Raw genomic sequence first — 15251 nt, forward strand, 5'->3', positions numbered from 1 at the left:
GGACATTTGAATGCAGTTGACAACAGCATTTAAACAGCTAGCAGACACAACTGGTGTTATCTCCGATTGTGGCCGGTGTCAGCTGTCAAAGACAGCCGATATCCACCCATGTATGGAGTGGGCTAAGCTGCTAAGCCCACTACATACACCTAATGTATTGTGGTTGTCTATATACATCTCAATTGCATGGGGCATATGCAGTTATGATGTATTTGGCCGTATTATGTAAAAAGGGTTAATCCTTTGCGGTCAGTGAATGGGAAAAAAAAAGGTTTGCGTACACAAATTCAAAGAAAAAAAAAACTGACAAATAAAAAATATAAAGGTTTTTATTTACAATAAACGCTGTACAGATGATCAGATTTAATAAATTACAACGCAGATAGTTGTACATCAAATTATGGACAAATCATCCAAAGCGTAGTACCGACTGAGTGGTAAGTCAGAAGCAGAGTTCATGGAGCGCATAAACAAACCTAGAAGAATACTTTGTTTTCCCCTTAACAATAAGGCTTTATGACACGTTCTAAAACGCTGCTTGGTCAGGGTTTAGCTGCGGAGACGTCCGTGGTCCTAAGAATAGGACAGTTTAAAAGCCCATTTAAAAAAAAGGTTTATAGCTCAAAAGCCATCTTTTGAGCTATAATCGTTGCGTGTAAATGTGCCCATCTTTCACTTTTCTGCCGAATGATGAATTTCAGTTCGGCATGAAATCCATTGTTCGGCAGAACAGCTGATAAGACAGACCACACGCTGTGTCTGCCCGGGGAGCGCTGATAACATTGTCTCAGCTGTCAGCCCCTTGGCAGAACAAAGGGAATTTATTTAGAGAACAGCGGGTGGTCTGTTCTCTGAATACAACCTCACAGGCTACTAATTGGTACTAATAGGCATTAGTACCAAGAAGTAGTTTATGCAAAATGATCGATCAAAAGCCGATCACTGAAAATATTCTATGAAAAAGGCCAAGAAATACACAGACTGTCAACTGAAATAAACTGGACATACAGAAAGCACCAACTGCCTGCTTTCTATCAGCGATGGGGACTGAAACAGCCATTTGAGGTTCTCCAAAGCTGGACCTGTGGCTGTCTGTAACAAAGCGCTATAATGGAAAGTCCCTGCAACACGGAGGCCATCATCACCGATGCTTACTGGCCATATCTGCTCACAAGAAGATTCCGCTCAATGCCGCTAAATTTATGGAAAGTTTTAAAAGCCCTCGCAGCATTTTAAAAATTTCAAAAGGGGTCGTCCAGCCCCTCTCTCTTGCCCAATCTGACATCGGGGGTGTGGAGGGAAGCTGCGTCACACTGGGTGGGATATTTGCCCACATAGGAGACATATTTGATACAAGACATTGGCAAATGTCCTGCTAGCATGCAGCAGCGTCTCTCCACATCCAATGTTAGATGGTGTTGGAGTGAGGCTGGACAACATCCTTTAAAACTAAATGCCGATTGGGTCATGGTAAAATAGATTTAAAGTCACAAGTGGTTCTTAAAAAGGAGGTGATCTCACAACAATAACCCCTGCTCCATCTAGGACTCTTCTCCCCATCCTGATCTCATGGATCATACAGCTCACTCTTTGGACAAATTACATGTCAGTTGTGTATATAAGAAGATTAAGATACATGTCTCGACCATACAGGTGAGTGCTTGTAGCGCAGGACACGTTCTGCTCATGCATTGGCATTTGCCAGTCGTGCTAGAACAGCAGCGGTTAAGTTGCTTTACAGCAAGTTGTAGAAGCCTGAAGTGCGACCATTATGTCCATGCGTATAGCTCAGTTTCACAACCACATTAGATACATTCCATGATCAGGCAGAGTGCTCAGTGTATAATGAGCGCTCGGCTCAGTTATTACGAGAGTTGTGCAACCTGCCATGTTAGTGCATATGTACAGAATGAAGCCTCTAGGAGGCCAATCAAAAAGCCAATGCAAAGGTCGGTTTAGGAGGACCCACCGTGACCACTTCAAATGTTGGCAGTCAGGTGTGGGAATCCTAGAGTGAAGAATGATGAAGCTTTCTTATGCTATAAGAACTGGAAATATGTTAGATAAAGCCATGATGATGAACAGCAGCCTGCCTGAAATGGCTGATAGTAGGGAACAATAGAACACTCAGCTGCACGCCACGAGAGCCTCTAAAGGGGCTGTCCAGAATTAGAAAAACATGACTGCTTGCTTCCACAAACAGTGCCAGTCCTATCCAGGAGCAACACAATTCCATTGAAGTATATGGCACTGAGCTGCAATACCATGCCCAACCTATGGACAAGTGTGGCACTGTTTTTTAGAAAACGGCAGCCATATTTTTCTAATCTTGGACAGCCTCTTTAAAATTTAGTGTTTTGTTAAGTAGTGCAGAAAAGGAGAAGAAATGGAAGGAGCCCGCTCTTTCCCGGGAGTGTAGATCAACATAGATATAGTCCAGATATAGTCCATCATTTCACAGTGAAAGACCTATCAGACCAAGCCACAGATCACTTTAAGGTGAAGGCTTCTTGTTAGGACACCAGCTGGTGTCAGGATACAACAGGCAGTGGAGAGATTTGAACCTGCAGAAAAAAAAAAAAAGGGAAGAAAATATTAGTTTTATGAAGTGTGTAAGTTTGCTTTACGGAATTGGACAGAACTTACCGAGTGGGATCTTGGTCCAGGCTGAAGGACCCGGCTACCCGCACAACATTCCTTCTATTTTCAGGACCACCATAGCTTAGAGTCACCTGAAAGAAGGAGGATATTCTGTACTGTCTCAAGAGCATTGTCTTTATGTAAAAGGAGGCGCCAGGAGGTCAGGCACGTGGTGCTAGCTACATTTCTGCATTTTACAGATAACAGGAGATCCAGGATGCAGTATTGTTGGAGAGAAGCTAATTAGAGCGAGAAAAATAATTAGCTTGGCACAGCAAGATCTACAAAATAGTAGAGAAAAAAGAAAAAGAGTGGGGCAACTCTGGTAGAAAAGGGAAATATGAAATTGAAAACCATAGACAGTAGGTCCTCTTTTCGAAGGGTACCAAATCCAAGCTAGCATGTGGATGCAAGACTAGGTCTACACGATGCCCAGAAAGCAAAACTACAAAGGAAGAAGGGCTGCCATGAGCACAATGGAGGAAAGACATTTTAAGTAGTTGGCCAAAGAAAACCAAAACAAATGCCTCACAGCACAGGGTTAAGTTGACCACTGAAGAAACTTCCAGCACCAACATTTAAAAGGCAAGTAATGTTTTGGGGATTATTTTCTTCCTCTTACAGTTATACACAATTGGCCAATTTTGAGAAATCTTGGACAACCCATTTAGTTTCACCCTACAGAATGTCAGGCTAATGGCTGCTTTGGATTAGAATTTACAGGTGAGTGGGACAGCACCTAAAATTTGCATCTTATGGACTGCTCCACTTTACCCCTTAACACCATGTATATTTAAGTCATGGAGACGCAGGGCGTGTATAGAGCAGGATCGGCTATCTTTGGACGGGGAATGCAGGACATCTTTGGAAGTTGACAGCTACTAGCAACAGCCTGGTTCAGCGTGAACTACGATTGTGGACGGTAGCTTTTAAAACGCCACTGTTGGCTCTGACAGCAGCATTTAAAGCTCCAGATCAACCTCCCTATGCTGATATAGCACGGTGTTGTTCAATTGCCATGGCAGCGTGGGGCCTTGTGAAGCCTCTCAGGGCTGCTATGGCTGACTGCCTGTAGATAGGCTGCTTGTCAGAACACAACACAATACTATGGTATTGCATTATACTCCATGAGCGATCAAATGTTTGCAAGTGCAAGTCCCCTATGGGGACTAGGACTAAAAGAACAAAAAACAGTTTTATTGTTAAAAAAAATTAAAAAGTTGAAATTGTATGGTAAGCACTTTTTATAGGTGCCAGTTTGGGGTACACACGGCTATTTTGATCACTTTTATTGCTTTTTTGCGGAGGCAAAAAGAAAGAAAAAAAAAAATAAAAAAAGACATTTTGCCTTCGTTTTTGCTTTCTTCCGTTAACGATTTTTGCCATGCCGAACAAAAAAAATGTGTGTTCAATTTGTTGTACGGATACGACACCAAAATAGGTGGGATTTTAATTTTTTTTTTTATAATAATAGTGGAGGGGGAGAGACAGTATTTTTTTTTTTGTTTTTTTTTAAACACTATTTAGGTCCCTTACACTATTTATGGACTTGCATCATAGCACCTATGATCGCAATGCTTATCGTTTCTAATAGCGATCATAGACAATGGCAAAGTAGGACGCCTGTATCTGGCGTCCTTTTTGCCATGGCAACCCGTCGTACCTCCGCGATTTACTTCGCAGGGGTCCAAGGACGTCACAGAGGGGAGCGCGCTCCCTCCCTCTGGGAACTCTTTACATGCAACAATCTACATAGAGCATGGGAGGGAAGGGGTTAACAGCGGGGGTCGCTGTCCCTATGCACCCCTGCTGTTGCAGTGGGAGGCTGGCCATAGGTGACAGTCGGCTCCTGCTGCCACATAGCGTGGGATCTCTCCTGATCTCGCGCTATCCACATGATGTAAGTGTAAGGACGTACACTTATACCCTGTGGCATTAAGGGGTTAAAAGACATCATGTCCAGTAACTCTGGTGCTATACATACAACTGCCGGACTTGACATCACTAAGGTCTACATTTTCCTAGTGGTCATACTTGTTTATATGCAGTACAGCCACAAGTTTCCAGAGTAGAGAGCCACATGCCAAACTTTTGAAGAAAGCACACTGGTAAGGTAGTATAGTATTATGTGGCATCAAATCAAATGAATTACCTCTACTCACTAGCGGGGGATCTACAATGTGGTGCCAATTCATTTGAACGGAAGCCATATTATACATTAAATTAAAATTTCCCTTATTTACCAACACGCTTTCCCTAAAAATGAGGAATGAAATTTACACACCCCAGTATAGTTGGGGCACAATTAACCCTTTCCAATCCACTGTCTGACGTCTGAAGACATTCTATTTGAAGGCTGTACAGCTCTGATGTCAGTAGACGTCCGGCAGGGTATTCTTACTATATATTACTGGCCACTCTGTTGTCGGGGGCCTCTCCAGCATGTCCGATACCACGTTATTGGCTCTAGCCAGCAGAAAGAGAAAGTCCTCTAGGAAACCCTGAATCCAAAATTGGATTGTAAAGGGTTAATACTGGGAAGGCCAAGTTTGAAAAAGACAAAAGTAACTTAAGTCACAAAAGTACTTACCTGCTGAAGCAAAGAGCTCTGCGGAAGCTTCTGTAGGTTCTCGAGGTGTGAATGAAACAGGTTACTGTGCTGCATCTTCACTTCCAGCATCCCTTCTATAATGTAGCCAATAGTGCAGTCATCGGGGAGACGGATCTTCTCTCCTGTGCTGATGAAGTTCCCCATACTGAGGGCAAGAGAGGACTTAGGATCTCAGTCATTTCTGAGAGACGGTAGTCAAGATGGTTGGACACTCCACGCACTCACCTAGCCCAGGGACTCATCTTCAGGGCAAGTCCTCGACTAATACAGAAGCCCGCACCCCCAGTTGCGAACCAAAACTTGAGAGATGCCTGAAAATCAATACATGATAAGAAGTCACTGCATAACAGAACTACTATACCAAGAATGAGAATGCCCCGTATGCTGCATTATGGAGGGACTACATTCCACCCGGATTACCATTCCCTCCTAATTACATGCATTCGAAAGGGGAGTACTTTGCCCGTCCACACAAGATGTTCCATGCTATGACTAGATATACAAAGGAGGAGTTGAGCAGGTTGGTGGGCTCCTTGGGGGTTTGGATTTCCACTGCTCATATAAACTGGAGGCCAAGGGAAGGCAATCAAAATAAAAACCCCAAAAAAACCTCTTTAAGGCCTCATGTCCACGGGCGGATTGGATTCCGTATGCGAGAACACACAGCGGAATCAGACCCTGCTCGCGGCCGAGGACACTATGGGTCTTCTGCTTACCTGTCTGGGTGTTTTGTGGGTCTTCATTTTCTTCTCTGCGGATGTGTGCGGGCAGACCGCCGCATATGCGCAGTGGAGTTTTTTTTTTGTTTTTTTTTTAAATCTCCTGCTTTCTCGTGGAATCCGGGTCATTCAATTGCAAACAGCCCACGGATCGGACGGCTTCCATCTACTTCAATGGAAGCCGTTCATGTGGGATCCACAGCAAAATGGAGCATGCTAAGATTTGTTTTCCGTACCAGAAGGTCCGCAAAACAAATCCGCATGCTTCAATTAAGCTGTGGACGCCCATGTCTCCCTATGGTAGGCTTGAATTTCGGATCATCCATGCGTGTGCCCCGCCTGTGGACATTGGGCCTAAGACTGCATAGCTATAGAGTACCAATAGTAAATAAGTATGCTTACTGAACCATCTCCTTTTACTCTGTCCAGGGTCTCTACGGGATGATCCAGACTTGGCCTTCCTACGTAGACGTCGGCGTTGTGTGGGAACGCAGACAGAAGATTTAGCATGGCTCTCAAGTTCAGATAATTGTCATCGTCCAAATGACAGAACCACCTAAAACAAGAAAGTTACTGTAAATACACACATTGATCGGTCCTACTAATTACATAAGTCTTATCTCAATTGCATAAAAACACTATTTGGCCTTTTTCTTTTAAAGGGGGTTACCTCACCTGGTACCCCTGCAACCTCTATTATCCCGAGTGGAAAGCTGCTGACTCTAAAGGATCCTGCAAAACCAAGTATTCTATGGGTCCCCATTCTTTGGGCTTCATTTCTCCTGCAGCTTCAACTGCTACAGAATAAGGGTCTTCATTTAGACAAACAGTTACTTTAATTATATCCGCTTCTGAGAAGTCTGTATGATCTCCAGCACTCATCACTCGATGCGAAGCCCTACAGCAAATCTACCCAATTATGCAGAGAACATGTCCCTATATTACCATGTGTGGGAAAGATGTAAGACGACGCCTGCATAGGATGACATGACGGTGGTGATACACAGTGTTCTACCTTCTTGTGCTAAGAGAAGTTATCCCATGGGATAAGTGTCTGATCACAAGAGTGGGGGTCCCTTGTCCCGGTCGGATGAATGGAGTCCGCAATGTGCAGATGTGCACTGCGGAAATCAATCATTGCAGGGAATGGATTCCACAGCGACAAATAGAACATGCTGCGGATCTCAAGATCACAGCACGACTATCTTCTGTACATTAATGAGGTTTTATAAAACCCCATTCACATACACTGTACTGTACATTGGCATATACTTCACAGCGATTCCATTGTGTGGACAGGCTATCTTGGCGTGGATTGGTCAGTACGAAGTCCACAGTGTACCGCGTGGTGTGCGCCGAGGCACGCTAGTTGAATTTTCCATATTTATATATAGATAGATAGATCAGTTCTTACTTTTTGGATGATAATACGAACTTGTCGTACTCCACGGACATCTTACAGCACAGGGCTTGGCGAGTGTGAACGGCCGAACAGTTGGTGTTCACCATTTGATTCCCTGCAAGAGGCAAAAGATAGTTACACTGATTACAAAAAATTCTACGTTTACTAGCATTATTAGTAAGGATGTGTGTCAGCACTTCATTGGGGGGCTCAGCAGCCACACAAGTCTGAAATCCTGCTGTGACTTGTTGGCTGGAAGGGTGTCAAATAGAGATGAGCGAACGTGCTCGGCCACGCCCCTTTTTCGCCCGAATACCGCGATTTCCGAGTACTTCCGTACTCGGGCGAAAAAATTCGGGGGGCGCCGTGGCGGCACGGGGGGTAGCAGTGGGGAGTGGGGGGGGGAGGGAGAGAGAGAGGGCTCCCCCCTGTTCCCCGCTGCTACCCCCCCGCACCGCCACGCCTCTCCCCGCCCCCCGAATCTTTTCACCCGAGTACTGAAGTACTCGAAAATGGCGGTACTCGGGTGCGTAAGTACTCGAAACGAGTACGTTCGCTCATCTCTAGTGTCAAACTGTTTTTCCATCTCCAATCTTCTAGCGCCCCTAACAGGTGAAGTTTTCAAGATTTCCTTAGGCTGTAGACACACGGTTCAGGTGGTTGCATGCAGTCAGGCTATGTACACCCACAGCAGCGAACGGCTATGTGATGTACCGGCAGGACCGTGGGGCTATTTGCTGCCAAGGGTCGGTGTAGTCTGGCCATATGCATCACTCAAAATGGGCGTTTCCAGCCTTTTCTTTGCACAAATGATGTACTTGTCAGTCACTAGGAATTAACACAGGAGATCTCGCTATAGGATATCCTCAAATCATGATCTGTTGGGGAGGACTTGGTGATAGGAGCAGAGAAACACTGGTGTTTTGCGTTCCTGACAGTATTTTCGCTATAAAAGAAGCCTATGAAAAACATCGTGGTGGGTGGGGGGGGGGGTTGTTGTGCGGGACTCCACCAGACCCAGAGCACACTACAATTACTAAGTGCCATGGACCTATGAGAACACAGAAAAAGTGAGAAAACCTCTGCTATCTGGACACAGCATTTAAAAATAAACTATGCAAGACCAGCCTACAGCCCAAAAATATTGTAATCTGGCATAATGGAAAACACATTCCCTGTGGCACGCTTCCCCATTTGGTAGGCTCAAAGTGCACATTTAAGATGCAAATACCGGTGCCAACTGTTGGCGATGGTCACACATGACAGAATTCTCCACTGTGAATTCTTCGTGCATCAAAATCCGCATGTGTTACATGGATTTTGATGTGGAATGGTCACCGATTTCACCACCTCATTTAAATGCCTGACATGAAAATCCATAGCATGAGTTGACATGCTGCGCACTGGACGAGTTTCTTGAAATCTTAGCGACACAGCTTCTATTGTAAGGCCCAATGTCTACGGGCAGATTGATTGGCGGAAACCACACGAGATCCAGAAATCAAAACGCCCATAGGGATGCATTAGCATCCGCAGAACAGTAAAAAGCATGCAGATGTGATTTTCTTCCTGCCATGTGGATCGTACGAGATGAAAAAAAAATAAATCACAACATGCCCCATTATCCTGCAGATCCCGAGCGGATGGCTTTCATTGAAGTCCATGGAAGCAGTCTGATCCGCTGACCGCCCACAGCGGTCACTGTAGACGTGCCGCGGATTTTAATCATAGGCTAGCATTAAAAGTGGTCTAGAAGAGATCCATCAGCTTAGATCTCACCAATCCTGTCCCGTTTGTGAAGGAGAAATGGTCGCCTGAAATGGAGTTCTGTGGTCAAATAATAGTCATGGTGAGAAAACCCCTTTAGTACTAAGCTGTGCCCAAACAGAGTAATGTTCTGGCTGCAAAATTCTTCTCTTACCCCTCAGCCACATTCTGTCTCATAGAATGGTTGGAAGGGACCTCCAGGGTCATCGGGTCCAACCCCCTGCTCAGTTAGCAGGAGTCCTCCTGCTTTAGTGCAGGAGTCACTAAATCATCCCAGACAGATGTCTGTCCAGCCTCTGTTTGAAGACTTCTATCAAAGGAGAACTCACCACCTCCCATGGTAACCTGTTCCACTCATTGATCACCCTGACTGTCTAATATCCAATTTGTCTCTCTTCCCTTTCAGGGAAGTCTTCTCAGAAAAGTGGTGGCTGCTATAACATTACTGTCCTTGGTTTTAAAATGAAGTCCAAACACATATGTTCAGATCTCTACAGCATCTTGGTCGTGTAGTGCGTACAGTACATTGTCATCTCAGTTCTTACCCGCTTTCTGCCGCAGTTCTTGGTCTTCCCAATCCGTGAATATGAAGGTCTGTTAGGATAGAAGATATTTTAATATGGAGTTGCTACTAAACAGTTATTAACCCCACTGTATCATACGGTTGATGAACAGGGGTTGAATGTTAAAAGATTATTCAGATAATCTGTGGATAGGTAGTAAATAGCTGATCAGTGGGGGTTTAGTGGGACCCCCAACATCCACCAGAAATGGGATCCATGTCCACAAGAGACTGGCAAATGACTGAAGCAAGAGCAGAGCACATGCTCGGTCAACACTTCATTCATTTCAATGGAAGCATTGGAGATAGCGTGCCATAGTTCAAGCACTCGCCTCATTGAAATGAATGAGTGGTGACCAAGCCTATGAAACTGCTCCATCCATTTGCCAGTCTCGGAGGACATGGGACCCCTGTTCTGTTGGTCCTAGCAGTTAGACCTCCATCGATCAACTAATTATCCCTCATCCTAAGGATAGGGGATAACTTTATATTACCAAAATACCCCTTTAAGAGACTTAAATAACGGATTCTAGAATCTGTACACTTTATATCCCTCACCTGCTCCTTAGCCTTGGAGATCCAGGTCTGCAGGAGAAGGTCTAAGCGACTTCTGTGATATTTCCTTGTGGTCTTTATGGCAATAAATACATCTTCAATCTGTAAGGACGCGTTGGCTTTCAGGCCAAGTCCTTGTGGATTGTAGTTCTTCCATCCCCGAAGAGCGGCACTTTGGTTGTGACCACGTGCAGAAAGCCTGGAAACTTCCAGCCGAGACTTGATGTATCTGTTGCTACAAGTGATGTTGCAGGCGAGGAGCGGGTGAGGCTTCAGAGAACCGAGCTTTATCCAAGGAATGAATAAGACAAACACAACACACACAGATACGGAGAGCAGGAAGCCGATCCTAGTCATTCCAGCACAGGAGATCTTCATTCTTCAGCCCTCTGGGGATGAGCCCAGGTCCGCCAAACCCGGCATTGCAGATACTAGAGACAAGAAAAACATTTTAAATAAGGGCGTTTCATATCTGCGTTGGGATCTCCAGTCGAAGGTTTAGCCGCGGATCCGGCACAAATACCGCATGCGGCGCTTTTTCTTCCGACTAAGAGATGGATAGCTGAGCGGAAAGCGAACGGTCACCCTTATAGTCAATAGGGTCCTTTTGGGGCCGTTTAGTTCCATCCCAAGACTGATCTGTTCTGCCACGAGGATTCCTCTCTGCTCAGAACAGAAAAACAGAAACTCAAAGTGCCGATGTGAAAGCAGTCTAAATCCTTTCTGTAGTGTCTATGTATGCGCAATCATAAAAGGACCTTGTATGTGGTCCGGATATCAGGCCCGGACATTCAATCGCCCAATCATCAGGCTGTGTAAAAGGTCCAGTGAACTAGTAAATGGTCGTTCATCAGCGGATCATGCCTATACCGCCCCACATGTGAACAGGTATATAAGTAAATGATCCCACAACATTCACTCCTAGAATGGGTCGTGTAGTACTGAGGGGGTTATCCAAAGACAAGGAGCAGATTTGGGGACTAAAACTACAAAAGAGGGGTACACCATCCTCACATCATTGAAGAGGGGAAGGTTCAAAGGTTTTTTTTCTGCAGTGGATGGCCTTGGGCTCCATTCAAGAGCGGATCTAACACGCGCCACATTTTCAGGAGACGTGCGTGGGCGGACAGTGCTTTTCTGTTGGCATATGCAACCTAGTTCAACAAAGTTAAAGTGTCACTCGTAAATTTGCTTGGTGGCAATTTTGGCAAAAGACGCTGGAATTCCCATTGGATTTCTCCTGTAGTGTCGCCATTTTCCTATAGACAAGAAGCAGCGGTGCGGTAGAAAATGGAGCTTTGAACTTTGAACCTTCCTCTTCTCACTGATGGGTGGATTGTGTACCTCTCATTTGTAGTTTGTAATTTAATCCCCAAATCTGCACCTGCTTTCTGAATAACCCCGTACACCCCCTGGGGAGAAGTGTAGACATGCCCTCATTTTCCGGTGGTGAATCTTTGGTGGGTCCAGGAGCTGATGAGTCATTGCTCGTACACATACTGTTCTCTAGCATAAAGAAGAGAAGCCCTGACAGACCGAGCGCCGACTTCCACCAGTGATCGAGGGAGAACAGGGAGCCAGGTAAGTGTAACACGCACATTCCTGGACTCTGTGATCCCAGTTTATGGCTTACAGGATGTGACAGGTTCCCTTTGGAGCAACCCTCCGGACGCAGGACAACATTTGTCCAGGGTCCACAAGTGGGGCGTTCTATTACCCAATGCCATCCTCTTCACCGTTTGGCTGCCGATCCACCTGTCCCTTGGGCTCCCCCTCATTTATCCAAGATGACCGTGGCGACTCTTATAGCCTACGGGCACTGGTGGCGCATCAGTATTCTCAAGGCCCGATTGACCGAGCAGATTTCTCATTTGAAAGAGCGAATGACGTCAGAGTTCACTCGGGGAGCCTGGTTATATGACAGATACGTCGTTGACGAGAAATAGTTCACATCGGCTGTATAAGTGACTGAGAGGACGGAATGATCAGTGAACGAGCCAACGATGATTTTCAGGCCTTCGTACAATGAACGCCCTCAAAAATGGTGCCAAGCAGCCGCCCCCTCAGTATAAGGTGGGTGTGAGTGTCACTCATCAGTAGCGGCACCTGTGCGGTGGCTCCTCCGGTCTGCATGCTCGGGATGTGGTGTCTGTGCCTGCCCTCCTGCCGCAGGCTAGCAGTAAGTAGGCGCCGCTTTCTGAAATTCTTCTTTAGTCTTTTTAGATTTGCCTTTTTGTGGGATTTTTGCATAAAAGTAGTCTGTAAGTGTTTGACACCATTTTATTTAAGGGTCATCGGCAGTGATGAGGCACTCGCAGCCTTAGGTCGCCTGCACCCGGGCGGGTCGGACCCCGCATGTGGGTTCCTGCAGTGGAGTTTGACCCGATGCCTGTCTGTTGACCCCAGCTTACTGCTCCGCCGGTGGTCTTGTCTGTGGCGGATGCAGATTACAGGGGATGCCGCACCGTCTCTATGGCAATGATGCAGCCTCCTCTGCTGCAAATGGCCCAGCCAGAGCGCCGGCCGGCACATGCGCAGTTGATAGGATGCCGCACCATCGCTGTGACAATGGCGCAGCTCCTGCAGCCATTCCGCAATGATGATTGCAGAATGGCCGCAGGACGGACAGCTTTCATAGACTTCAATGGCAGCTGGCCATAGATGGCCCGCACAAAATTCCAGCATGCTGTGGCTTCTCCCCCACGAGTGGAAAAATCCCAACCTATCTCCGCTCGTGGCAGGCAATCGCCTTTTCTCACAGCATGCTATGAGCTGGCTTTGCTTCAGAATCCGAAGGGGGGAATCCTGCTGCTGATTTCGCAATGCAAATCCCCCCGTGTGAGGGAAGCCTTAGAGGAGGTCATTGTCAAGGTCAGCATTTAGCAGTTCCAGAGGGCCACGTGTAAACGTGCGCTAATACAAGCGCCGCGTCAGCCAGACTATGAGAATACGTCCGGCCTCACAAACCGCCGCCATGCAGGTCAATACTCCGGCGCTCACGATCAGCTTCTGCTACGCTGGTTTTCCATATTTTTTTTTACTCCATAAGGCCGGGCGCCAGTGAGATATGTTGCGGTTTGGAGTACAATATCGCTACCAGGCCGGCTCCACGGCGGTAAACCGCTGCGTGACTCTGTGGTTTACACTTACAGCCATGTCAGCCCAGTCTAAACGGCTTCAGAAAGGAAAAAGGTAGCGAATCTTGAGCCAGCCGTCAGTTTTGCGCTGTTTTCTGCCCTAACTGATGAGGCTTCTATACCTCAAGTATCACCTAAAAGTGGAGGAGTGCTTTAACAGGGGCTTAGGACATCATACACTGCACCGATTGGCTGAGGCTGCTCACATGAGCAACACTGGCCAATCAGGAAGCAGCATGGACTGTCTGGCTACTGTTGCGCAGCGACAGGCGCGCCACAGCCAGGTTGGAAGAACAGATAAGGGCCTCAGCAACAAGCAGGTCACTAACCAACTAGGGAGGCGATGGCACCTGGTAGCACAAGTCCCCACCTGCAGCCCCTGACCGTCTGTCCTGGGCATGGAGGGTCACTTTAAGAGGGTGCAGTTACTAGAACGCTTCCCCTATACACACGTGATGGGGCACAAGGCTTAGCAGTGCGGGCAACATGCTGGTTATGTGCTGCAGCGGACCACATACCGAGGAGGCACCTACCTCTGTGCACGGGGCGCCCAATAACATACAGCTCAGCTGGCGGCGTAAGAGCGGTGACGTCACCCCCAGGAGGATCATGTGACCTTCACTAGGTCCGACGTAATGACGTCACGACGCTCCCCTCTTGACAGCCTGCGCCGGAAGTGTAATATGCGTAACCCGGAAGTAGTTTGAGGGTCCGGGCCGGAGCAACGGAAAACGAGGGGAAGATGCCTCTCCCGGTGCAAGTGTTCAACCTGCAGGTCAGCCGCCCGCCATACTGTGTAGGCCGTGACGTATGTGTGCTGGGACACTAGTGAGTCCTGGAGGTCGGTGCACAGAGCGGGGGCTCCGTCCTGCTGTAGCTCCCGGTACTCCTGGGGGTCTGTGCAGCCCTTCTATTAGTGCATGTAATACTGCAGCTCTGGCCGGTGCCTGTTCTCGGCACATATAGTGACGCCATGACAGGCTTTGGCGCAGTCCTCGCCAAACATCTCTAACTTCGGCCAATGTTATAAAAGACGGCGCGGTGCAGGGCCCGTATACAGCATTGGCTGCGGCCAATCACTGGGACTGTTGTTGTACGACAAGAGGCGCTGATTGGTTGCATTAGACGTGTACCCCAAGACTGAGGAGCGCTTCACACGGACGTATTTGCACGCGCGATACGGAGGGAATAGAAACCACTGATTTCACATTTCTGTATTTTCCACCCATTTTGGTCAGGCAAAAAAAGCACGTTCTATTTTTCTGCGGATTTGCGCACAAAGGGTCCTGATGGAAGTCAATGGGGATGCACAAATGCGCACGCAGTACGCCAGGAGAGGCGTGAAACGCTGGGTAGGAAATAGAACGCATCGGGACTCATTAGCCATTTCAATCGGTGCGCCTTTGTTTGCTGCGGGCAAATGATCGTGTCCTGCGGGCGCCAAAAAGGACCGTAAAACACGCCGACGCACATGCAAAATAACATCGTTCATACCGCGTAAATGCTACACTAAGGCGCGCGCAAACACGCTTACACACGTGTGATGCAGTCCTGAAGGGAAGGATACGTTGCCGCCATAAAACAGTGGGGCCACTTACCTTCAGAACGTCTGTGTAGGTACAACTGACTGTTAAAGGGGCCCGTCGCCCCCCCTCAGCACTATATATCTGATCGGCACGATGAATTTCATGATCCTTTAGTTCCCCGGGAGATACGCCGCACCAGAGCGGTAAGGCTGCAGCTTACCTCCCTAGCCCAGCTGACCGTTAACCCCTCTCCGCCCCAGGGCGTATATTTATGTCCTGGTTAAGAAGGCGTTCTTGCTTATGGACGTACACTTATGTGGGAGCCGGCTGTG

At 47.2% G+C, this 15251-nt stretch overlaps 2 protein-coding genes across 2 annotated transcripts in view; one reads left to right on the forward strand and one right to left on the reverse strand.

The window, feature by feature from the left end:
- Positions 1-311: 311 nt before the first annotated feature.
- RFNG (RFNG O-fucosylpeptide 3-beta-N-acetylglucosaminyltransferase) lies at positions 312-14016 on the reverse strand. Its single transcript, XM_066586604.1, has 9 exons — positions 13927-14016; positions 10260-10687; positions 9685-9733; positions 7385-7487; positions 6373-6526; positions 5477-5562; positions 5231-5396; positions 2647-2732; positions 312-2564 (listed from the first exon to the last, which is right to left on the reverse strand). The coding sequence occupies exons 2-9, from the start codon at positions 10632-10634 to the stop codon at positions 2495-2497; spliced, it is 1089 nt and encodes a 362-aa protein (XP_066442701.1). The 5' UTR covers positions 10635-10687; positions 13927-14016; the 3' UTR covers positions 312-2494.
- A 1-nt stretch (position 14017) lies between these two features.
- GPS1 (G protein pathway suppressor 1) overlaps positions 14018-15251 on the forward strand; it is a 36862-nt gene continuing 35628 nt past the window's right edge. The window contains exon 1 of the mRNA XM_066586603.1: positions 14018-14168. Coding sequence (XP_066442700.1) covers positions 14136-14168 — 33 coding nt within the window. The 5' untranslated portion in view covers positions 14018-14135. The remainder of the gene's footprint in view (positions 14169-15251) is intronic.

The sequence above is a fragment of the Eleutherodactylus coqui genome, chromosome 13 (assembly GCF_035609145.1).
Source record: "Eleutherodactylus coqui strain aEleCoq1 chromosome 13, aEleCoq1.hap1, whole genome shotgun sequence".
Classification (NCBI taxonomy): Eukaryota; Metazoa; Chordata; class Amphibia; order Anura; family Eleutherodactylidae; genus Eleutherodactylus; species Eleutherodactylus coqui.

Coding starts and splice junctions, on each gene's coding strand:
- RFNG (XM_066586604.1), bottom strand. CDS start 10,634: ATGAAGATCTCCTGTGCTGGAATGACTAGGATCGGCTTCCTGCTCTCC. Junction 7,488..9,684: donor AGAACTGCGGCAGAAAGCGG/GTAAGAACTGAG, acceptor TGCCTCTTGCAG/GGAATCAAATGGTGAACACC. Junction 2,733..5,230: donor AGAGCTCTTTGCTTCAGCAG/GTAAGTACTTTT, acceptor TCCTTCTTTCAG/GTGACTCTAAGCTATGGTGG.